The 25,775-nt window shown below is 39.9% G+C and overlaps 1 protein-coding gene across 6 annotated transcripts in view; it reads right to left on the bottom strand.

Annotated features, from left to right (window-relative positions):
• Nucleotides 1-1,096: 1,096 nt before the first annotated feature.
• The window catches only part of LOC103035112 (membrane-associated phosphatidylinositol transfer protein 2), a 72,415-nt gene continuing 47,736 nt past the window's right edge, over nt 1,097-25,775 (bottom strand). For 2 of the 6 annotated variants that reach the window (XM_049468538.1, XM_049468539.1), the window contains exons 5-26: nt 25,035-25,268; nt 24,291-24,623; nt 23,641-23,736; nt 23,177-23,278; nt 22,140-22,204; nt 19,313-19,557; nt 17,815-18,004; nt 17,577-17,696; nt 16,027-16,250; nt 15,257-15,435; nt 13,964-14,134; nt 12,553-12,687; nt 11,667-11,831; nt 10,638-10,892; nt 9,039-9,187; nt 8,211-8,327; nt 7,966-8,082; nt 7,687-7,835; nt 7,393-7,542; nt 6,861-7,044; nt 6,522-6,650; nt 1,097-5,996 (exon numbers count right to left, since the gene is read on the bottom strand). In XM_049468538.1, coding sequence (XP_049324495.1) covers nt 5,652-5,996; nt 6,522-6,650; nt 6,861-7,044; nt 7,393-7,542; nt 7,687-7,835; nt 7,966-8,082; nt 8,211-8,327; nt 9,039-9,187; nt 10,638-10,892; nt 11,667-11,831; nt 12,553-12,687; nt 13,964-14,134; nt 15,257-15,435; nt 16,027-16,250; nt 17,577-17,696; nt 17,815-18,004; nt 19,313-19,557; nt 22,140-22,204; nt 23,177-23,278; nt 23,641-23,736; nt 24,291-24,623; nt 25,035-25,268 — 3,854 coding nt within the window. In that variant the 3' untranslated portion in view covers nt 1,097-5,651. Of the gene's footprint in view, nt 5,997-6,521; nt 6,651-6,860; nt 7,045-7,392; nt 7,543-7,686; nt 7,836-7,965; nt 8,083-8,210; nt 8,328-9,038; nt 9,188-10,637; nt 10,893-11,666; nt 11,832-12,552; nt 12,688-13,963; nt 14,135-15,256; nt 15,436-16,026; nt 16,251-17,576; nt 17,697-17,814; nt 18,005-19,312; nt 19,558-20,716; nt 20,777-22,139; nt 22,205-23,176; nt 23,279-23,640; nt 23,737-24,290; nt 24,624-25,034; nt 25,269-25,775 lie in introns of all 6 variants that reach the window. The other 4 variants (XM_049468541.1, XM_022680798.2, XM_049468540.1 and 1 more) reach the window with 4 other exon arrangements.

A 25,775-nucleotide genomic window follows, 5' to 3' on the forward strand; every position in this document is an offset into this window, starting at 1 on the left:
TATTATAAAGTGGATGAAAAACATGTATCTCCAAATCTGTGAGATCAGAAATGATTACCAGTCACATTAAATAGAAGTCAGTGTTTAAGAGTTTAATTATAAATAATTATTAAAAAATTCTATTGGTTTGTTCATTCAGAATTATTTACACAAAGTAAAACAAAGCAAAAATGGAGATACATGGTTTTCAATAGACATTAACTGTATATTGTTATAATTGGAAAGTGACCCATTTAAGCCTGCAGAATGGAAATAAATGAATTGTATTCAGTGATACAATGTGAAAAAAATCAGTAACACTCTTAAAATAACAGAAAAAAATTAAATAGCATGAAAAATGAAAATGGCTTATTTTACCCCAGTCGTTATTCAGCAATATTTAAATAATATTATTAGTATTAAATGAGAACATTAATGTTTAAGGAAACAGTTTAGAACTGAGATCATTTAAACTATAAATCTGAAATTATAAACCACATACATACTAGTAACCTCAACAGTGGCTTTATTTAGTATTATTGTATTTAACTTTAAGAAGACGTTTATTGAGAAAACTCTTAAAATTCTATTTTAAATGATTTTATACTTGAATATTTATTGTTGATGATTATGATCATAGCTTACAGCCAATAAAAAAACAAAAAATCAGTGTCTCAGAAAATTTTAAAATTAGTATATTATATTTTAAGACCAATACCAAGGTACTTTTAGCAGTTTGGGCAGTGTGCCAAGTCCTGCTGGAAAATGAAATCTGCATATTTTTGTCGATTTTTGACTTCATTATTTGAACACACAAAATTTCCCTTACACCGCATCACAATTTTTTTGATGAATGGACCAATAGAAATTCTCCACAATGACCTGAAATAAACTCGTTTTCACTTTGATTCCAACAATTAAAAAACTATTAAGATGTTGCTGTTTGTTTTAGAAAGCAACAATATATGACTCACTCGGGAGCGCCCTCTGGCGGCGCCAAAATTCTTAATTCTGAAATTCTTAAAATTCTCTAAATTAATGAAATATAATGAAACAAACAAACAAAAATATGATTTATATTCATTCATTCATTCATTCATTCAAAAGAAGTTCATCATTTAATGGAAATGATTCCTGGGTGTTTATTGAATTCTTACAGCTTATGGAAGATTGTGTGTATAAAGGAGTAAAGTGTGTATTTGATGAGCAGGTGGATCCGTGTTCTTCGGAGACTGATCAATAGGTTGATTGGTTGGTTGATTGATTGATTGGTTGATTGTCTGTGCGGTGGTGTCGTCATGTGGTGGTTTGGTTTTAGAGGAACTGTAAAAGTGTGCAGCGCGTCGTTGGTCCTTAAGAAAGCGGCTCGAAATGATGCTAAAATAACGCGATGAATACAGTAAATATCTGAACTTTACAGAACTTCTACATAAATAACTCTTAGCCATACATTTCCTATGTAGTAAAATGTACATCTTTACAATATCTACACGTTCTTTATTCCACACAGACTCAGACACGCCCACTCTCTCCTTACAATCACCAGCATCCCAATCCTCCCAGCATTTAACCCTTAAAACCTACAGATCAAATTAAATCAAATTAAATCAAAGTAAATCAAATCACGCACATCCAGATCAGGTTTCCAGTGTCTTTCTCAAAATATAATCAAACAGAATCTGTATACAGTATATGGCTACAACTTCTCATGCTGTTAAATAATAAAAAAAATCAACAATTATAAGAACAACAATATTAAAAAGAATAAAATTACAGCTTGTGATTAAAACAATATACCTCAATATTTCTCTATACGTATATATTTATCTCTCTCAGCACGGACTCCGCACTGACTCTGACTGTTAAAGGACTTACCGTTTGACCTGAAACCTGAATCTAAATCTTATAAACATTATTATTATTATCAGAACATCATATTTCAATAAGTCTGAACTGAAAAACTGAATTGTTCTACATTTTAAGAGCATAAATATACATAAATACACAGTCTTATAATAAACTATTAATAATAGAAACAATGAACACCTTACTGTCTTATCAGCTCACATGATCATATAGGACACTTTGTATTTCTATTATAATAATAATTAAAAGTAAAAATATAGTATGTAATATATGTTTCTCTGCATATTTTATCATTATTATTCTTCTTCGTTCACCCTGTTCTTCAGTATTCAGAACCCTACAGATACAACAGAGCACAAAAAGCAAGGAAGATTATTTTTTATGAGTAAGTAGATTAGATTATTTCTTTGCTCCAATTTGTCGCTGTTTAAAGCAAAAAAAAAGTATCTTATAATATTGCATCTCAAAACATTAGAATATCACTGAAAATGACTTTACTTCAGTGAGTGAGTTGAAAATGTGAAACTCATATATTATATAGATGTATTGAACACAGAGTGATCTATTTTAAGTCTTTTATTGTTGATGATTACGGATTACAGCCAATGAAAAGCCAAAAATCAGTGTCTCAGAAAATTAGAATATTATATAAATAAACCAAGGTACAGCTAAAACAGTTAAAAAATAAGCAAGAAAATAAATTTGTGTTTTAGAATTTGGCCTTTAGTTTGGAAATGCTGGTTATAGGGCTCATTCCTAATAATACTTTAAACTGGTTTTGAGGAGCACCAGCTTGAAGTTTCCCATTATATATATATATATCTACTAGAGACAGATTATATCTGTTCAGTATCATTTATTTTACTTTAATCTGATAAAATTCTTGTATTTTTTAATATCTCAGTTAGGGGTGTGCCATATCAAATTGTATACAATAATAAAATTTATTTTTTATTTTGTTACAGTAGTGTATTTTTTTTAATTCAGTGTTTTGTCCTATCAGCAAAAGTTGTATCACCTGGAGAACCAGAAGCTCCTCCCACAAATTCATGTTCCTCACAAATGTGGCTTTATTTAAAAGAGAAATTACAGGCTTTCTAACAATATAAAATTTATACATAAAATAAGTTACAAAACATAAATTTCCTTGTATTTTTTTTTTGCTCTGTTTTAGCTGTTTGAGTTGTATCTCTGTGGTGGTTTTCTATCCTGTATATCTACCCTGAATACTGAAGAACAGGGTGATTAAGGAGGAGAATAATAAAAAAAAGTTTACAGAGAAACACATAAAAAACTACAATCTGTAATTATTATATAATAATACAACTACATATCCTACATGCTAGAGAGGTAATAAGATGTACAATGGAGGATTAATGACTAATATATGTTTTTAAACATATATATGTATATATATAAAATATGCTCTTAAAATATATACACAACCAGCTCGAATACTCAGCAGTAGTACAATACAAATGAAACATTGGAAACAGCCTGTGAAATGTTTTTCATTTTTTCACTTCCTATGCTCCGCCTATTTTTGGCACGTTTTTCTTACGTCTCGTAATTTTATATATTTTTTCTCGTTAATCCCGTCGCCTGAGACGTGCGCTACTTAAACCCTGCCATAACTGAACATCAGGTATCATGCACTACAAGATAACAGGATGTAGCAACATGAGAGGATGGTAACAAGGTTCTCCACTATTGACTAGTGCAAAAATTACAATGAGGTTATACAGTTGAGTAACTACAGCTTCCGAAAAACTACAAAACAAAAAAACAAAAAGAAGAAGAAATGCTTTTGGCCATTGGTTTGGATCAAGTGTCTCCAGTTGTTTATATATTCTATTTATACTCTGTTGTGATTTCCCACCCCGACTTCCATTCCTCAATCCCTCCTTTCCTTTATCCATCCATCCATCTCTCCATCCAGTCTTCCCTCTACCCATCCATCCTTCCATCCATCTGTCCATCTGTGTGTCTGTGAACGCGATTAAAGTCCTCACAGAAGAAGGTGCGAGAGGGGTTGTTGTCGTAAGAGATGATTCACAGCTGTTCATTTTGTTTGCCAACTGGAGGAATAGGTACACGTTAAAACTCATATCCATACTAATACTCTTCCTCCTTGTCCTTCTCCTTGTCCTTTTTGTCTTTGTCCTGGTCCTCCTCGTCTTCGTCTTTGTCCGAAATGTGCAGACGCTTGATCTGATCTGAGCGCTGGGATTCGCAATGGGTGTACGAGACGTACGAGACGTACGAGAATACGCAGGAAAACTGAGAAATACTGAGTTAAAAGTTCGGAGGACAGAGAGGCTCAATAAAGGATCTTTTTACTTGGCTGTGGGAAGGCGTATCGATGTACCGTCATAGAGACAAACCGATACGCCGGCGTGTACCGCGCACCAGTGAGATGGAAAAGCCAGCGAAAAACGTGCCCGAAGAGTTTACAGGAGGTTCTCAGCTCCAACTAGTGGTGTCAAAGAGGTATTGCAAGCAGATGGCAGCCAGATATAATAAAGGGATTGTTGCCAAGTACAGATTGAGTGTCACAAAAAAAATATATATAATAATAATTATAATAAAACGAAAGACCAGAGTTCTTGGTTTCGGCCTGAGAGCAGCGTTCGTTCGTTCGTTCATTCATTTTGTTTGTTTGTTTGTTCGTTCATTCGCGCTCTCGTGAAATTCTTTCTTGTGTGGTAATAATAATTATAATTATATTAATAATGACAATAATACATGGTGGAGAAGTTCGTGAGGAGTTAAGGCCTCTGATGACCTGTAGGCCATGCTAATCAACAAGAAAAAACACACGTTACGACATGAACGCCATGGTGGGGGTTCAAACTTCCGTCCTTGTTGGGTCCATATTGAGTCCATATCGGGTCCTTCAGTGCCAAATGCTGCTTTTGGCAAAGGCTTTTGGCAAGAACCTCCTCCAGGATGGCATGGATAAGATGGGATGAGATGAGATGGGATTGGATGGGATCTGGTGATGAGACAAAAAGAGGTACGAGAAACAGGAAGATGGCAGAGGAAGGTGGCAGGGGTTAAAATATGAGCTCGCAATTGGCAAAGAGGTCAAGTAATGGGATGGAAGGGTGATATAGAGTGTGGCTAACAGGCTACAAGGCTAATAGGCTAATAACTGGATTCTGGGTGTGACCATGGCCGGCTCATCTGTCCATGGCTGCCCTGAGCATGAGGAGACGTGAGGAGACGTGAGGAGACGTGGGAAGAGGGAGGCACATATTTACAGATGGAGACGACGATGTTTCTGGACAGCAAGTAAGTGTAAGTGTGTTTTGGAAAACGTTGAGTCGTTGTGACATTCCTGAAGAACGGATCCTCTGGTAGAACGGGTCCTTAATTCCTTTAGCTCCGCCCCCAAACAATCCAGCGTAGGTGCAAACAGTACATTCAATCAAATGGTCGATTGGAGGGAGGCGAGTGCCAGCGTTCCACGACCCCGAGCCATGCTGCTGCTGCTGCTGCTGCTTTAAGGCATGAGATTTGAGTAGTTTTGAGTGTCGTCAATGGAAAAACACACAAGCTCCTCCCCCTGATGCCACTCGTGCCACTCATGCTACATTATAAAAAGCTGTGGAGTCTTTCGCGCGTCAAGCCGCCGTTCCAACTGCTCCACAGGCTCGCCTCTGTGATTCTCTTTTCCACAATTTACCCCTCCCTCCAACCTCAACCCCACCCCACCCCACGGATCGGATACCCCTCCCCAGGGTCCGCAGAGGTCTAAGCAGTCAGTCTGAGCTCCGATTGGTGCGTGCCCCGGTGCATGAACACTACTTTGGGCTCAGCGCGCCGCCCTCCAGCTTCCCCGCTCGCCCCCAGCAGCCCGCGGCGATGCTCATGCTCCGCTGGGCACGCTCCGCCCGGTCCCGGTCGAACTCCGACTGGCTCTGAGCCCTCTCCGGACGCCCCGTGGGGACGGAGGACGAGGCGGAGGGGGCCGGCTGGGAGGAGATGGTGCGCAGCAGGTGGTTGCGTTTGCGCAGGAACTCGCCACCTCCACCCAGGCCGAAGCTGCCCTTCCGCAGGACCATGCGGGTGCTGCCCGCCTTGGCGGGACGGGAGCGCTGGCTGTACTCCAGCTGGGAGAGGTGAGACGCGTAGCCGTCTGAGACAAACTGTAGGGGGGAGAAAAGTACGGAAACAAACAGTCAGTACTGGAGTGTAGGTGATATTTAAATATTTTAGCCTAACAGAGCACTTTGTTGGTTATTTACCATAAAGCATTTATATAAGTCCATTCCTCATGCAATTCTGACATAATACAAAGAACAACGGTCAGATTTACATTATTACGTATATATGTAAGTGAGAAATGGAGGAAAAAAAGGAGATACAAGGTTTTTGCAGAACAGAAATTATATACTATATGTCCAAAGGTTTATATATATGTAATTACATGTTTCTACTTAAATTTGTACAGTTGTCTGCCTTGATGTTTCAAACTCTTACACTTTAAGGAAATAAAATATATTTAAATAACATTACATATACAGTATGTGTCAAAAGTTTTATTTTTTTAATTTATTTTATTTTATTTTGGATGACTCTAGTATTAATCTGCAATGCATACAAATAGTATTACAACATAGTTGAACAGAAAGGTGTAAATAATGTAAAGTTGTATCTGGAGAAGACGCTACCTGACACTGGTGCTGCATCTTCTTTGTTGGTCTCCCGACAATGTAGATCTGAGAGGGGGGCAGGCCGAGTGAGGTGTAGACTGAGATGTCTTTAGTGGAGCCGTACGCAGCGAAGATCTTCATATGAGCCTTTAAACAGAGAAAACAGAGAAAACAGTGATTCTATAAACCCTTCATAAACCGTGGCCTCAAATGACATTTATTTCAGTGAGATCTGAATGTGGATGTGAACAATACTGGACATGTAGGAGTTATTTATATAGCTGTATTTATATATATATATATATGTGTGTGTGTGTGTGTGTGTGTGTGTGTGTATATGTGGCTCCTGTTACTCACCTCACAGATGAGGGACTTGAGGAAGTTGGCTTTGTGCCGGAGGGGGTCGTGCACCAGGCCGTCGCAGAAGGAGACGATGCCGTGGGGGAAGTTGTGTTGGGAGAGCCAGGCCACCACCCGCTGCTTCTGCATGTCCGGCCGACCCGTCACATACACGATCAGATACCCCAGATCCTGCCAGTGCCTGCGGTACACCACCATCAAACCATCACCATCCACACAACTCATACCTACAGCCAATCAGCATTATTTATACACAGTGAAGAATCACATTACAGCTTTAACCCTGTGAAGTGCATCATATTTAATAATATTTTACTTAGCAAGTACTTAGCAATTTCTCTGTGATATCAATGTGTTAATAATAAAAATACGAATAACAATATATAATATTGTTATACACAATTTCTTTTGTAAGTAAACTATTATAAAAAGAAGTAGCAGTATTTATGTTACAATATAAACATTGGAACATATGGAAGTCAGGGGTAACAATGCTTTAGATTTAGACTTCAGCCGGTGTGAACATTACCTGACCACGTCCACGGCCCCCGCCCTCACTTTAGGGTCACTGCCCATGATGGACACGCTGGCAGCGAACGATCCGTCGATACTGAAAACCACGAAGTCGGTCCCGCGCGGCAGAACCGTCAGATAACTGTCTGCAGACGTGTGATCCCCCCTGAGTAACACAGAACATCAGCACCAGGGCCCGGAAACCAAGAACCTTCTAGAACAGAGGGTTCTCCATCCCTCTACCAGACTTTAGGTCCACCCACTAATTCCACAAATCCACCTGTAGTACAGATAACACTGAGAAACACACCTGACCACCATCTTCACCGGGTACACCCCGATCCCCAGCCGCTTGCTCTCCGGGATCACGTAGGAGATCCGGCCGCTGCTATTGGTCAGCTCTGTGTCGAAGTGCACCCACTCACCCGACGGAGGCTGGGTCATTATATGGATATCAACCTTACAAAAAAAAACAACAACCAGAGATGAAAACAGCAGATTAACACAGATATATTTACTAGATTTCAATAGATAAAAGGATGTATTGAGCAGATTTGGATGGATGGATGGAGATCAGATTTCTCCGTACCTTCTCTCCGGTTAGAGTGACCATATCCAGAGGTCCGTACATGAACCGGCCGGTCACCACCTGCATCCCGTCCTCCGTAAACACCGCATCGTTCACCCGGTGATTAGCCGTGACGTTCTGCAACACACACACACACACACACACCTAAATAATTCCAGATCTAGGCAAGGAACTGTATAAAAAGGTAAAAGCTGCCGTGGCACTGCTACACGTCACAAACTGAGAGAATCATATCATACACTCACCCTGATCTTAACATGCGTCCTCTTCCTCAGCCACTTCTCCCGCGGTTTAGACGGGGTGAACTCAGACACCTCCTTACCGTCCAGCTCCAAAATACTGGAATTCTCATGCCTCATTACCTGCAGAGAGAGAGAGAGAGAGAGAGAGAGAGAGATTAGAGAAATGGATGAATATATAGAAAATACACTGGCATTCACTTAAGATGTGTCTTATGTATGAAAATAGACCAGAAAATAGACATTCGCTGATAGTGCACCTTATATACTTTATACAGTGTGCCGTCCATAAAGTCCAATAACACAGTCAAATAAAAAATAGATATCATTCCTAAACACAGCATTTCTATTATTGATTTATCCTACTATAGCCCTATCTGGATGGGATTAGTTTCTGAGGGGGGCCTCTGTATATATATATATATATATATATATATATATATATATATATATTTCACACTTCTACTCAGTAATAAAACTCTTGCATCCGGACTGCAAAAAAAAAACAAAAAAAAAACAAGAGGATTGGTGAGTTGTTTTTTTTTTTTCGTTTTCTCAGTCACATGACATCACGTTCAGTAGCTCCTCCATTTCCACTCGCTGTTGTGTTTTACCGTGGATCTCCGTGGATACGCACGCTCAAAGTGTAACTACGGTGTGCGGCAGTGGACAAATAGCTATTTTATTAAACGTGAGGAGACGAAACGCAGAGATGTGCATCCGGATGGGTCTAAAATTACTGGAGGAGCTCCTGAGAATCTAATCCCATCCAGATAGGACCATTAATAGACTGTTGGTGTTGATGTTTATAGTAAATGGAGTTGTTTACAGTACCTGTCGTAGTAAAAAGGACACGACGTCAGTGGATTCCCAGTAGGAGGCGTGGAACAGGTGAGGTAGAGCCACGGTGGGGAAGGCAGTCAGAGCGTCGGGGCAGTACAGGGCAAAGTCTATACGCTTAGTGCCCCACCAACGAGCAGCAACTGCAGGAGAAGATAAACACGATATAGATCATCAGAATCAAACACAGAATCAAACACAGAGAGACTCAACAGAAGAGCAGAAAATAAACTACAGCTTTACTGAGGTAAATCCAGCAGTAAACTCAGGCCAGAGGGTAAAATAACGGTAACGGTGAAGAGCAGGAGGGTTAGACTGATTAAGTGGGAAAAAATTAAGTAAAGGCTGAACGAGAAACAACTCATATATTCTTTAATCCGCAGTCTGATTCCAGAACATCTACACACACACACACACACACACACCACAGCCTTGTGTGGAGGTTCTACAGGGAATCAGTGGTGGTGGGCAGTGCAGACGATGCAGCCAGAGAGAGAAAAATAGAGTGCAGTCAGGAAACGGGAGGAAGAGATGACTCTAAAGTCATCTGAAGCATCTTCAGTGCTCTTCATCCTCCAGACAGACGGGGGAGCTGGAGATCTGCAGATGAAGACTCTCTGTGGAGAGTGGAGGAGGAGCTACAGAGGGTTCGGGTGGAGGTAGAGGGTGGTGGGAGGTTCAAACGGGGGGTGCGAGTGAGGGCCGAAGAAGAGGCCAGAAGACCAGATACAGCACGAGTGGGGGGGGGCAGAACTGGTTTTGGAAAGTCAGAGTTCAGCACAATTTGGTGATACGCCTATTCAACCTGGTAACTTCTGTTAATTGGCTCAAATTTTAATCAAGTTTTAATCAGATTATTGACAGTCGCGAGTGTGTTTTTTTTATTGCATATTAATTGTGAATCGTTCAAAATGAGAATGTGCTGTCTCATGAATGTCTGTGGCAACCTTAATTATAGAGCTAGTTTAAGATTTTTGCTAGACCTGGCAACCCTTGCTGCAGCTCTCTGCTTTATCTCCATTGCTACAAATACAACGTAAGCTCTATATGTGGGATTTAAACTCGAAAACGAATATGCTTAAAAGAACCAGTGGGCATAAGCAAAGGTGATTTACAGTGAGCTGATTTACAGTGAGTTACGGTGTTGTCTTGTCCCTTATCTGGTGTGTTTACATTGTTGGAGACACGAAGATAGTGGACAAAAGTGCTTGTGTGATTGGTTTAAGTCAAAAATTACTAATATATTCTGTGCACTTTGCTTACGCCCACTGGTTCTTTGACCTGCTCGAGGGATTGCGACCTCTGGTTTTCAAACAATGCAATTGTGATGCATCATGAATTTTAGTATTGAATTTAACCAAACGACCAAAACTGTGCTGAACTCTGTCCCACTAAAACCACACCCAGATGCTCCCCACCTACAGGCCAGTCTGAAGATGCAGAGAGTGGCAGTGGGGGCTGGTGAGAGCCAGCAGATCAGGGCAGGGCTGCAGGGGTTTAAGACCAACAGCGGGCACACAGAGTGGCAGATAGAGCCCAGGGGGCGGGGCACACTGGTCCCCGGACCCCTCGCCACCCTCAGGCCAGCAGTACCTTGCTCTACGTCCAGCTGCATGCACGGAGATGGAGGGTCGGAGCTGAGGGGAGGGGCGGGCTCGAACCCCAGGGGGCTCCCGCCGCGCTCCAGGTCGTCCGAGCAGCTGGTGTCGTCTGACCCCGCCCCCCTGATATTGAGCAACCTGTGGCGGACTTTCGGGGAGGGGCTTCTGGAGGATATTTTGGTATAGGGGAGAGCCAGCTGGGACAGAAGGCTAAGCTTTTTGGACTGATTAAGGTGGCATGACTGAGCTACGGGATAAACAACACAACAGAGTGGGAGGGGTTTGTGAAAAAATGGTACACAGTTAATACTGAAAAGTTGCTAATTACAATACCATTAAAAACATGAAAAGATGTGTTTACTGTATAAAAGACCATTAGTCCATATTAGTGGTGTAATGAACGGTACACGTATTTATACAGCCATTATTCTGTGTTTAAAACATACAGAGAATACACAGTGTGCAGTACGTTATATATGAATCGTAACCAAATTTAACCAAATAGTGGTTTATTTAGAAATGAATTAGACTATGTTCACACACTAAGTAAAGGTGGCCCAAATCCGAACTTTTACATCATTTGTGACACAGGTGTGTTGTTTTTGTGTGCTGTAAACAGCAAAAAAAACAAAATCTGATATACAGCTCTGGAACAAATAGAGAGATCCCTTCACTTTCTGAATCAGCTTTGATTTTGCTATTTATACAGCCTTGCGGTGTTCCTAATAAATTGGCCGAACGCGCCTACAAATCTTTTTTTTTTATTATTTAGCTGGAGTGAATTTTTGGTGATAAGATCAGCTGCAGCTGAACTCATTCGTAGCTCTTGAGAATTTGGCTGGGGTTAAAGTGAAACTTAACGTGAAGCACTGCTCTGTTGTGCAAGCGTGCCACCTACAAACAGTAAACTTAAAAAGACAAAAATAAACACTGAATTTTGGCCACTTTTAGGTGCTGTGTGAACATAGATTTAGCGGTTACACAGCACTGTGTGTGTGTGTGTGTGTGTGTGTGTTCTTACTGTTGGCAATATTGGAGGCAGTGTAACTGTCTGCCAGTCCTGAGACCTGGCTGGCGATGCTGACCTCGCTGGATCTGCGAGGAATACGGAACGCAGGAACCGAGGCAGGAGACGAGGGGTACGAGTTCTCCACGAACATCCCCCCATGAGCGTGCATTACATCCGCTACAGAGAGTTACACACAGAATAATCAGCTTATTCTATAAATATAAATGTAAAAAATCATAATATTGAAGTTAGGAATCTCCTTAAGATTGATCAAACCAATTACAGCCTTCTTATTTATAGAGCATTTTTGTTTAATAAGAAATTAATTTACGATTTTGGATAGAACCCAGATTAGTTCAAGTGCTTTCCATTACAATCTGTAATTACTGTGACAAAATCAATGATTAATCTATTATTAAACAGTTACTCCTGCAATTACTTTACAGAAGACTGAATACAAACTATGTGCGCATGCGCAACAATCACAGGGCAGGACGAGTGATGTCACTTAAGGCTAATAAATCAATGTTTTGCATTGTTGCAATGTAGATACACAGCACTGTCTCTGTGTCTGTGTGAGTGACAGGCTGCTGCTGCCTGAGAAGTGCGAGAGGAAGGTCTGGTGACGTCATGGGCCCTGCATCTGCATTGTTTAATATTGCGTTATATATTTTGGAAAAAATAAAATTTACAATGTTAATTTTTCCAATATCGTGCAGCCCTACTACAAACACGTACTTTAGTACAGTAAAGGGTCAATATGGTGGACAAGCCGACACACACACCTACAGCATTATGCACACACTCTTTTACACACACGCACTCACACACACACACATGCACACACACACACACACAAACGGAGGAGGTGAAGAATGAGACAGGAATGGCTACACACACTCAGGTGTGGCTGGCGCTGCTTGCCAGTTGAGCACGGGCACGGGGATGGAGGTCTCGCCCAGGCCGTCAGGGCAGCGGGTAAAGCCGCCTCCACACTCCAGCAGGAGGTGAGGGTTGGTCTGGAGGGTCTCCACTGCATGCCAGTCGCAGGACAAGGGGACAAGAGGACGAGACAAAGGAGGGCGGGGCAAGGGGCGGGGCAAAGAAAAGAGGACAGAAAGAAAGACAGACAGAGAAATGACATGAACAGACGCATGGTACAGCGGCATCAGAGCATTACAAGGACAGGAATGGGCAACGGTCAGATCGACAGAGACAAAGACGAGAAACGGGGCTGCCTGGCACCCTTGAGATAATTAACGTTGTTGTCTAATTACAGAATTGTTTAGTCTGTAACACTGCTAAAAGCAATGGCTCAGTCAAAAACAGGGTTCTTGCACAATTTAAAAGTCAAATTTAATGTTTTTTTAAAGCCTTATTAAGACCTTAATAAATATAATTAAAGACCCAAAAAAGAAATCAAAGAAGTCATAATGCCTTTGGTAGGAAATAATTTATTGTGTTGGAAATCAAAACTTAACGTTTCCCATTTGCTATCATTTTTTCCAATTTTGTTCCATTGTGATGCAGAATAGAGCCGTCATAAAGGTAGCTAGCTTTCTGCTAATCTTAGTTTTCCCATCTGTAGCTAGCACACCGCTAATGTTAGCTAGCTCTCCGCTACCCTTAGTTCTCTCCCCGGTAACTTTAGCTAGTACGCCGCTAATGTTAGCTAGCTCTCCGCTAACATTAGTTCCCTCCCCTGTGCATTCCCACGGCACCCACAGTAAATTTCATACCTACAGCAAATTTACAGTAAATTTAAATTTAAAGACAATTTAAGACCTTAATTACCTGGATATTAATCTAAGACATTTTTAATTCTAAGACTTTTTAAGTAACCGCGGAAACCATGAAAAATCGAAATTTAAATTGCTTATAACTGTAAAATGTCATGAGCAGCACAAATTCTCTTAAAAGTGAAGCAAATACAGGTCTAGCGCCTCTGCTGGCTGGTTGCAGTGTGACACATAACTCCACCTATCCCAAGTCCAGCGCTTAAATTACATGGAGTAGCTGATTTGTAGTTGAGCTGTCAGATAACTAGCTAGATAGTTAATTCCACAGAATTAATTCTGTAAAGCGCATTTTGCCCATCTCTGTCAGCCATGGGTGCAACATAAAGTAACTGAATGCATTTAATGCATTCATTAGACAGGGAGTCCTCAAGCATCTGGACATATAGTGTAGAAATGAAGCACAATAATAATAAAAATATATAAAACACAAATAAGACAGAACAATAAAACATATGACAGGTTGCTATGAAAGCAGAGCATCATTAATGAGCGCGGGAGGCGGATCTTTACCCAGCAGGGCGGAGTGCCCGTCTCCCAGGGGGAAGCGCTGGTAGCGGGGGACGCTGAACGGGGCCAGCAGGTGGAACTTCTTCTCCAGCAGGGGCTCCAGGCGTGAAGCTGAGGGGTCCGCTGGGTGGAACAGGTTATATACCTGCTGACAGGCTGGGCGAAGGTGAGCCACTGGAAAAGAGAAAGAAAATTATAATGCATTCTATTAATGCATGTGCTGTAATATTAATCTGACATTAATCTATTAAAGGAGCTAAATCGAAAGAAAAAAAAAAGTTAAAAAGTTTAAGCATTAATATGGAGTAAACAGCTCATTTCTGTGTGAAATGTAGTGTGGATGTGGAGAAAGGGCATCCTGAGCACAGAACAAAGCCACACCCCCTTTGTGTCTGTAGCTAAACTGGCTATACGTAAGTGTTACGTGTGCATTTAGGCCAATTTATAGTCTACGCATATCCACGTTACACAGCGGAACACGTTCATACTCCCGCGTGCGTGTATCAGCGGCTTTGCATTGGCGCAAAGGCAGGAATACCATAAAAGCAAGTATATGCAGCCAAAATAGTACAAAACTGAGGGTTATACTGATAAACTGTGATCTGTGATGTGTAAGACAGACAGATGTTTGGGGGTTGCTGTAATCTCTTATCTGACTTCTTGACCTCATGCAACCCACACTGGGAAACAACAAACAGCGATACAGACACATAAGCAGCTTTGTAGAATGCCTGTTTAAGCCCCTTTTTATTTTAACAACATCATCTTAATGCTTTGCTTTCTGAAGCCAAAGCATATCACAAATAAAGAGCATTAAAAAGAGAGAAAACTCTGAGAAGGTTGAGATAATCTACAGGATAACATCAGACTGGAGTGTTTATCGCTTTAATCTCTTTGTATCTGTGTGTAAGTAGTTTAAAGAATACAGTAAGTGTTGAAATAAATTAAACAGATTCTACACTGTAGTTCTGTATCTGTTTCTCTGCATATTTTATAATTACCCTACTTATTTTCACCCTGTTCTTCAGTACTCATTTATTCTTGCCGTGATTAGCACTCATCAGCATGGTGGTGGTGTATGAAGCATGGTGGTGGTGTATGAGGTGTATGTTAGTGTGTGTTCTGTCCTGTGTGCAGCCTACGCAGCTTGTCCAGAAATGCATGTGTAAAGCGTGTTCTTTAGCAATTATTCAAAGGGCAAATTACACTTTCTGAACTGTAGGTGGAGCCCAGGAGCCAAATCAAACAGAATAAACTGCTTTAAGAGTAAAGGAAAGTTGGGGTTTATCTACTTACCATCCAGAGTAGGAACCACAGTCTTCCTCAGAGCCAGAACCAGACCCAGAGGAGACCCGAACAGGAAGAAATCAGACACCTCGAAATCAAACTTGCCCAGAGCGCCGCCGCCTTCCAGCATGGTGCTGTTACTGGACCTCCGCGAGCCCGGATCGTTCCGCAGTACACTGGAATGGAGACTACACCACACACAGATATAGAGATTTACTTAAAATATTTTAAAAAATGCAATATAAACAAAACACCTTATAAACATCTTCATTCGGACGGGATTAGTTTCTCAGGTAGTTCTGGGTAACTTTCTCTTTAATGGGGGTTTTTATCTTCTGTGATTTTATTCCCGTCCGGAACCACCATGTACTGTGAGTGTTTTTCTCAGACGTCCTCTGAGAAAATTACAGAATTACTGAATTATCTACTGTTTTTCTCAGATCTCCGTGCTCCTCCGGTAATTTTAGTCTCCTGGAGTTTAATAAAACAGCTTAAATTTGTCCACTGCCGCGCACCGTAATTACACTTTGTGGAAATGGAGGAGCTACTAAACTCGAACTGAACCTGTTTTTTCAATTGCAGTCCGGACGCAGGAGTTTTATCACTAGAAGAGTAGAAGTGTGATTTTTTTTTTTTTTTTTTTTTTTTTTTTAACAGATGTCCCCCTGAAAAAACTAATCCCGTCCAGATAGGGCTTTAATGTGTTTTTTTTGTCTTTGTATTTTATTGATTAGAAAAGTGATTAATTTTTCAAGTCATTTTATAATCAATGATCTAACCTGGAGAGGAAGGCCTGGTGCTGTTTGATGGTGTCCAGCTCGTAGGTGGAGGAGTCGCTGCGTTTGCGGGGGAGCTGTTTCTTGGGGTCGTCGGGGCCGCTGGAGCGCGGGATGTCGATGTTGCTGCGGCTCAGGTGGCGGCTGCCTTCCAGAGACAGACCCGGCGCTGAGGAAGAGCAGTGGCTGCTGTTGATGATGATGCCCGGTGATAGCAGGTCATTGTCCTGCCGAGCGTGACGGACACAAACACACATATATACATACAGTTACTGCAGGGGACTGACCACACAGAGGGTCTCAGCATCATTTACATACAGGAATAAAAAAAAAAGAGATTTTATATAATAATATTATAGCATGACTTTCATGTAGTTAGACTGAACTGCTATAGTGATAAAGTGCAATGTTCAATACAGATGTTGTGAGATACTCCGAAAATATGAAAAAAAAATGCATAATGGAAATTTAAACAAATTTAAAAATGTAACCCTCTGCGAAATAATTGTTTTACTTATTTTTAGGTTAAAAAAAGAAAAAGCACTGCGTAAAAAAAAGGTTAAAAAAAAAGACTGCTTAATGTTATCATGAGGCAATAAATAAAAAACTCAGAAAAAAATGTAAATGTATTATAAAAACGTAATATGTTTGATTAAATATTAATACGTACAACCCTAACCCTTAAATACCTTTAAGATAAAAAATATATTAAAATATAATATAATAAAAAAGGTATTTAAATTAAACATGTATATTAATTTGATCAGTTTCTGGTATTGGACTTATGTGTCTCATTTTATTTAACAGAGGCTTATCTGTGACATTATATTTAAAATAAAATACATACAAAAAAATATATACATATATAATGCATTTACTCAAGACAAAAGTTAAGGTTTGAAGGCAAAACCATGCTGTAGAGGGTTAAAGCAAATATCAAACTTTTAACTTTTATTTTTTGTATTATGTTTCGTATTATTGCTTTTTAACCTATTTTGATTAGTTTCTTTTAATATTATTATTTTTATTATTCATATCTTTTAATGCCACATATCATATCAATCATAACACTGTAACACACTCTGCTGTCATTTCTACTTTCTTCCTCTGGAGGGCAGCAATGGCTTCTGCATATATGCCCCATTATAAATGAATGTATTTTAAATACAGTAGAATGTAAATATATTAAAGTTGAAGTTTAGTTGGACTGGAGTTTGTCTCTTGAGTCTCTGCACGGATCATCTTCATACTAGACTACATACGTCTGCTGTGTTCTTGCTGGAGTGTGTGTGTGTGTGGGAGGGGGGGGACGTGTGCAGGTGTGATGGATCACAGTATAAACCAATAGGGAGTCAGAATGGTATATGTTTATACTGCTCTACATCCAATCACAATCAGATTCACTCTATCTGGATGGGGAGATTTATCTGGATAGGGGTTTTATTGGAATGAAAACCAGCTGAAATGAAACAGGAGTAACAAGGCTGTTCTTAAAATACTTAGTAAAGTAATTAAGTATTTATACTTCATTAATTGACGCCTCTGGTTCTCACCTGTACGCTGACTATACTCCCCCTCCTGCTGCTGTTCTGACTCTCGGAGACGGTGACGTTGCTGCTGCAGAGAGCATCAAACCCCAGGATTCCCCCGACACAGTCTCCTATCAGACACACCTGTACAACACACACACACACACACACACACAAACACACAATAAGCCCAAAAACAAGTAAATTAAACCGAATTCTTTAATTCTTGAATTATTAAAACCTGTTATCTGATATTTCTGACCTGTCCAGAGAACGCAGCTCCTTCCAGTGATTTGATGAAGTCTCCATACACCTGATTGGCTCTGACTATCACTGCCGCCACGGCGTCCTGGTACTGGGGGGCAGATGTAGCAAGCAGGGGCAGAGCAGCCAGCGGGATGTGGTCCTGACTGTTAGAGAGGCAGCCCTCATCATAACTGTACGGACTCAAACTGAGGAGAGAGAGAATTATAAGAGTTCAGAAATAATCAATATTTGGTGAAATAACCTTGATGGTTTTTAAATCACAGTTTTTTTTTTTCATGCATCTTGGCATCATGTTCTCCTCCACCAGTCTTACACACTGCTTTTTTGATAACTTTAAGCTGCTTTACTCTCTTGTCTTTATTATCAGATTATCTCTTTTACCTCTTATCATCTTCAGAAGGATTTCGATGCTCCACTGACTGTAGAATAGAGAGAATAGCATCTCTGTAGGTGCTACTCCAGACTCAGAACACTGATAACTGCACTATGTAACGCCAAGTGTAGGACTACACTCTCTAGAACTGTGTATAATCCTATTTTTATAATATTACTTTTATCTCTGCATCTCTCAGCTTGTCCAGAAATGCATGTGTACAGCATGTCCTTTTGAATTACACTTGTTGAGACTGGGTCATTTTAAAGCGCCACTACAGAAAAAAAAAAAAAATCCTGCTTCTGGGCTCCCAAAAGAGCTTTAAGACAACGTGCCCAATAACAATATACTAGCATAATAATAATATAATTACACTATTTTACAGTGAAACTAAGTTTATATTATTAACCCTTTAAGACCCTGCATCCATTGCAATGGACATCACATATTTTCTTTTTTGTTGCACCTAACACTATTAGAGAGCTTTTTTCCATCAGAATACACCATGAACCAGCTAATAAACAAGTTTGTAAACCAATGAAACAGTAGCTCAGCCTCGCCCACTGGAAAAAAAAAAACAAAAAAAAACTGTAGTACTAAAGCCATTAAGAAAAAAACAACAGCTAATTTTACAAATTTAATGTAATTTAGTTACTTAACACTTAGTCATGTTTTACTTATATAAAAAATACATGAAATGTAACATATAATACACTGGCTCTGGACATAAACTATTTTATGTTTTAGTTAGATTTATTTACTATACAGATTTTATAGAAGAGTATTAGTGTTTCTGTACATTGCAGACAGAAAACAGCATTCTCTGTGTCCATCACTGGAAATAATTCAGGTCTGAAAGGATTAAGAACAGACATTGGGATTCCAATATAAAAATATTTTAATATCCTAAATAAATAAAACAAATAGTTACAAACTACAACCACACTGGGACTTCTGAGAAACACAAGCACAAAATATTAAAAGTAGTAATAAATAGATTAAAGTAACATTTACATTAATTTTCTCTGTGTGAAGTACACTCATTAACCGATACCGATGTTGCATAAAAATGTTTTATTTCTGTCCTTATTAAAGCAGTGTAAATATCTCAGTAACTCACTTTGAGACGAGGGAGAAGGCCTCCACGCACACGGCCGGGCACGGCACCAGCCGGATGGCGATGTGACCCAGCGCTGCCGGGTAGTGAACCCGCATCACCGTCTCAAACACGGTGCTGATGGTGTTCACATCCCCCTGCTTACTGCTCTGATCTCCTCCACCCGTATCCAGGATGTTCCCGCCGTGCAGAACCAGCAGCAGAACGTGGATCTTAGAGGCCTGCAGACCCGCCTGAGCAGAACCGTCCTGAAGTATCGAAGAAAAGTTCATTAATATTCATCAAAACACAAAGATAAAAAACACATTTTACTACTAAATCTGATTACATCACTCTCAATCCCAGTTCTGAGTGACCTCAGACTAACCAGCAGCCTGTAAAAGCACTTTACTCAGATCATCAGCTAATTATCAATCGATTTATGAGCTGATCTGGATTTATTACAGCGGTAAATATTATAAATTATTCAGCGCTGTGGTCACTCAGAAATAGAGCTGAACTTTTCTATACGTTTCTATAACATAAAATCTGAGGCAAAATTGGGGGCAACACATACGCTATGTGATCATTAAAATACCAAACTGAACTGCTTGAATTTTTGCACCAGGAGTAAAGCAGCATAAAGTTATCCAAAAGCAGTGTGTAAGACTGGTGGAGGAGAACATGATGCCAAGATGCATGAAAAAAAAACTGTAATTAAAAACCAGGGTTATTCCACCAAATATACATTTTTGAACTCCTATAACTTTATAAATATGAACTTGTTTTATCATTTTCTGCAAATAAATGTGTTAAAAGACAATATTTTATTGGTAATTTGGGAGAAATGTTGTCTGTAGTTTATAGAATAAAACAACAATGTTCATTTTACTCAAACATAAACCTATAAATAGCAAAATCAGAGAAACTGTAGTGATCTCTTCATTTTTTCCAGAGCTGTTTATACAGCAATATGTTCAGATTGGTTGCCAGATTGGGCAGAATCCCCGCTGTTGCCTTTTTAATGTAATATTTTTTTCTTTTTCCCTATTCCCTTTAATATGAAGCCTTATTCTTTTTCTTCTTCTTCTAAGTCTGAATGAAACAGCTTAGCTGTTATTTACTGCATTATCACAGCTCTTATGAATCGTTTAACATAAAAAAAAAAAAAATAATACAATTTAAAGACTGCTGATGTCTGCATAATTAGGCCTTTTAAAAAATAAATACCCAATATTAGGTGTCTAAAATGTCATGAATGAAGAAACACAGTCTGAAACACTGATCTAAAGTGTATAAAACCACATCAAACCACGCTTTCTCTACAGAGCAGCTCGCTAATGGAGAGCTACATCTCCTTAGGCCTCTACAGGACAGTGCTACGGGTCTCTACGGGACGGGACAGGACAGTACTGTGCCCCTACTCACAGCTGCGGGTCGGGTCACTCGGCGCCTGCGTTTTCTGGACCGAGGCTTTGATCTGGATCTCTGAACAGCAGGGTAAAAAAACGCTGAGAACGTCCTGAAGGTCCCTCACCCTCAGTCCTGCCCCCCGCCCCTCCCCCACAAACGTCCCTCAGCAGCCTGAGAACTCGACCCGACCCGACTCGGCACACAGCGGCTCGGGCCGGCGCTGAGATAAACACTACTCTCTGTTTTTATTTGGTAAAGGACAGTCGGGCCAGTGGAGCCGGTCTTGTGTAATACGCTCTCAGAGACACGTACAGAAATTTATTTATTTATTACATTATATTTATTACATTATATACGAGCAATCAGCACTTTTGGCAGTGTGGGCAGTATGTTAGTTATTTTATTGTTGATCATTATGAAGCTTACAGCCAATGAAAACCCAAAAATCAGAGTCTCTTAGAAAATATTAAATATTATAATAGACCAATTGGTACTTTTGGCAGTGTGGGCAGTGTGCAAAGTTCTGCTGGAAAATGAAATCCACATCTCCATAAAAGTTGTTATCAGCAGAGGGAAGCTGTAAGATATGAAGTGCTGTAAGATTTTGCGAGAAAACAAAACTGCACTGACTTTAGACTTGATAATAAAACACAGTGGATCAACACCAGCAGATGACAGACATGACTCTCCAAACCATCACTGATCATCAGTAAGTTTTACATTTCATTTGTAAATCAAGGCAAACTTTTATGAAGATGCGGATTTCATTTTCCAGCAGGACTTGGCACACTGCCAAAACTGCAAAAAAGTACCAATTGGTCTCATATAATCTAATTTTCTAGATGGGACAATAAAAGAAATAGATCACTCTGTGTGTAATACATCTATATAATATATAGATGAGAGTTTCACATTTTCAACTGAATTATTGAAATAAAGTAACTTTTCAATGAAGTTCTAAATTTCAAAGAATATCTCGCTGCTCTGCCTCACTCTGCCTCCAGCCTAGTTACATCACATCATGATCACAGTCTGCAGTGTAAAGAGCTCCCTCTGTGGCTGAATGTGAGTAATGCAGTTTGAGTTAGCTGTTATTGACATTATCAATCGCATTATCACAGTTCTCTCGATTTATTTATTGTAAAAAATGAAAAAAAAGGAGAATATTATGCACGTAGGCAAAAAAACAGGACTACAGTCTGTAATTATAGAACTACAAAGTGCTCCTAGATTATCAATGAGTCTAAAAACAATTCACTGTTCAATAATGCTGATTGGTGTATTTTCTATAGTGTTTTTATCCCAATAATAGTGAAAGAGAAAAGTCAGCCCAAGTATCGCTTTCACTGCACCATAAAAGGACCTTTTAAAAATGGGGTCTTAAAATGGGCTTTATTACACCGAAAGCCGTTAAAGCCGTTAAAGCTGTTATACGTACCTCATTAAGTCTCTGCACAGCACCGGCTTCAGAATACTCAACCCCAGACTCCTGATACAGATCACCTGAAAACATTCATTTATTATTGGCGGATTTAAATAAAACATAATAATCCTTTACTGTATTTTTCACTGTATTATAAGGAGCACTATAAAAAAAAGATAAACTATACATTTCCAGTTCTAAGGCGCATGTAATTCTTAAAAAATATATTTTTTAAAGTCAAATAAGCGCTGTATATTAATCTACACAGATTTCTCTATTGAAAACTGTTTATTTGGGTGAGTAAATCGCTTTCATTATTTGCAGGAAGCTTAGATTTCCAGTATTTTAGTGCAGTTAGCAGCTACGCTTAGTGCTAGTAAATGCCGCACTGATAGCGCTACACTGAGGAACCCTGAGTGCTCCAGTAACCCAGGGCACTATCAGCTAGCGGTTCATTTCATGTAGCTTGTTTTAACATGGTAAACATGCGGACTACAGTCATTTATATTTGCCTCTGTATGGTGAAAGAGTTAGCACTTAGCATGGTTAGCGGCTAATACTAATGCTAAAGCTGCTCCATTCTTGGTGCTGGAGAAACTTTACTAAAACTCACCCTTATAATGCTGTACTTCAGCAGAGTGAGATTACTAAGGAGTACTGGATTATAAGGCACACTGTCGATTTTTGGGAAAATTAAAGGATTTTAAATGGGTCTTATAGTCCGAAATGCCTAAAATGTCTAAAATATTAAAACATTATAATACATCAAAGCAAAAATATGGTACTGAGGATTGTTAACAGACAAGCCGCTTTTTAACAGAGTATGTGTACTTTTCTGTAATCTCATATATTATTTAATAACAATTAATATTACAGGCTCATCTAAAAGTGTGCATTATTCCCTCAGCGTAGAATAAACTTTATCCTAACGGTTCTAATGGAAACTGATTGGTTAGAAAAGCATCAGCACAGCATGATCTCACACTGAGGAGATGTAAATAGCCAGAGAGAGCTGCAGTAAATCAGACAGGCTGTAATTATGCAGGGCCTACTCTGGGGCTCGTCCGCCTCCGCCGTCTCAATTTTGTCCATCAGGTCGTTGGAGCTCCATTTGGTGATTTCCTTGGCAAAAATCTCCTCGTCTGAGAAGTCCTCTGTTCAGATCAGAGAAGAAGAGAAAAGTTTATCCATTACAGGAAGTGACTCAGTGAGGCCATTTTCACAACTGAACTTTATCAGGGATTTCATTTTTCAGCAGGACTTGGCACACTGCCCACACTGCCAAAAGTACCAATTGGTACTCTTATATAACATTCTAATTTTCTGAGACGCTGATTTTTTAAGGGTTTTCATTGGCTGTAATTTATAATCACCAACAATAAAAGAAATAAACACTTAAAATAGATCACTCTGTGTGTAATATAATACATCTATATAATATATGAGATTCACATTTTGAACTAAATTACTGAATTGTTTAAGATGCACTAGTATACAGCATGGGGTTAAACGTTACCGTGGGCATCGAAGAACTCGTCGTCCGTGCTGTCGTCTGAATCGCGGGCGATGCTCTGCATGCGCCATTCAGAAATACTGTGGCGAGAGGGACTTCCTGTTCAAACAAGAAGAAAGAGAAAAGAGAAAAACTAAAACAAATGCATCGTTTATCGTTTATTTAGCAAAAACTACTACAAACTTCAAACCAGAGGTTTCTAAACTGAGTTTCTGCAGATCCTCCACTCTGTAGTCTCATCACAACCAAATCCAGCGCACAGAGAGCCTCATAATTATCCAGTGTTTTGAGTGAAACACACTTTATGCCCAAATATAGACATTTACAGGCGCTGGTGAGCCGGTAATGAAGTGGGACGTGTTGAAAGAGGCTCTGGCTTTGGTTAAAAAAGTACATACAGTGTGAAATACAGTAGAGAGCACATTAATTACTTTAAGAACAGCATGCAATACAATGGATGCAAAATTGAGTAGTTTAAACTAAATTATTTATACATTCATTGCAATCACACAAGGAAGTATGGTATTGCAATGCTAATCAGTGCACCATGCAGCTTGATTTTTATAGGGCATATCAGTGCATCTTTGCTATTGTAACGCCGGGAAAAGTACACCTTGTGCAGCTCCAAACGTGCAAAAGGCATGTACAAATACCTCCTCTCTTTGAAGACCTGGAGGACCTGGACGAGGTGGACCACTGCTTGGTCAGTTCCCCGCGAGTCTGCAGCGTGTCCCCCAGGCCCCGGGCCTGACCCTCCGTCTCCATGGCCCCGATGGCCTCCTTGGCGTCCTGCGTTTTGTCCGGACTGGCGGTGGCGCCGTTGGTTTCTCCTCCCTCCTCGTTTAAGCTGAACTGGGCCATTTTCTTGGCCAGAGCTAACTGGGTCTCCAGCTCCAGCTGCCTGATGTCCTCCATGGTCAGACCGTACCACTCGTCCTGCCAGCACCAGGCCTGCCGGTGCGCCCGTACCATCACTTTCCTCAGACCTGAGGGGACAGAGGACAGTTCAAAAGGGCACTTTCAGTGATTGGCTGAATAAGCACAACTTTATAGATTAGTATTATAGTATTATAACAGGTTTCTCAGGCATTAGCTATTTTTATTTACTATACTATACTTCAGGATACTTTGCTGTAAACAGTAAAGGCAGGAAGTGAGGGAGAAAGCCAGCAGGAAGAGCCAAAAAACGGCAAGTTTAAGTTCATTTTTATTCTCTTTTCTCAAACGTTTAACTAAATAAATGGCTTGCCATTTCTTTTCATACTCACTTTTCATATCAATTTACTCAGTTTTTCCTCCCTCTTCACAAATTGCCTGTATTCCATCTATTTCTGTTTGTTAGTCTTAGCCACACCACCCTAGAATGTACACGCCCACCTCCGCCAGCCCGTACGCACCCACGTCATGGATGAAGCGCTCGATCTTGGACTGCATGCCCCAGTAGCGGAACTCCACTTTGCACAGCTTGTAGGCGCACATGACGGGCATGGCTCCGGGGTTGATGTTGATCTCCTCGATCCAGTCGTCGTTCAGGGGGCCGCGCTGTGTCTTCAGAGACTTGTAGAGCTTGGGGTCCTCCTCGGCCAGGTACTCGTGGGGGGCGATGATGTCTTTCACAATGTCTATGGGGTCTATAGGAACACGTACAGGAGATTTAGTCATTATAAAGATTCTTTGATTTTACCAAATTGAAAACCTCTGGAATATAATCAAGAGGAAGATGGATGATCACAAACCATCAAACCACCAAACTGAACTGCTTGAATTTTTACACCAGGAGTAAAGCAGCATAAAGTAATCCAAAAGCAGTGTGTAAGACTGGTGGAGGAGAACATGATGCCAAGATGCATGAAAAAAAAACGTGATTAAAAAACAACCAGGATTATTCCACCAAATATTGATTATTTCTGAACTCTTAAAACTTTGTGAATATGAACTTGTTTTCTTTGCATTATTTGAGGTCTGAAAGTTCTGCATCTTTTTTGTTATTTCAGACATTTCTCATTTTCTGCAAATAAATGCTCTAAATGAGAATATTTTTATTTGTAATTTGGGAGAAATGTTGTCTGTAGTTTATAGAATAAAACAACAATGTTCATTTTACTCAAACATAAACCTATAAATAGCAAAAGCTACAG

This window comes from Astyanax mexicanus, chromosome 20 (genome assembly GCF_023375975.1).
Source record: "Astyanax mexicanus isolate ESR-SI-001 chromosome 20, AstMex3_surface, whole genome shotgun sequence".
NCBI classification, from domain to species: domain Eukaryota; kingdom Metazoa; phylum Chordata; class Actinopteri; order Characiformes; family Acestrorhamphidae; genus Astyanax; species Astyanax mexicanus.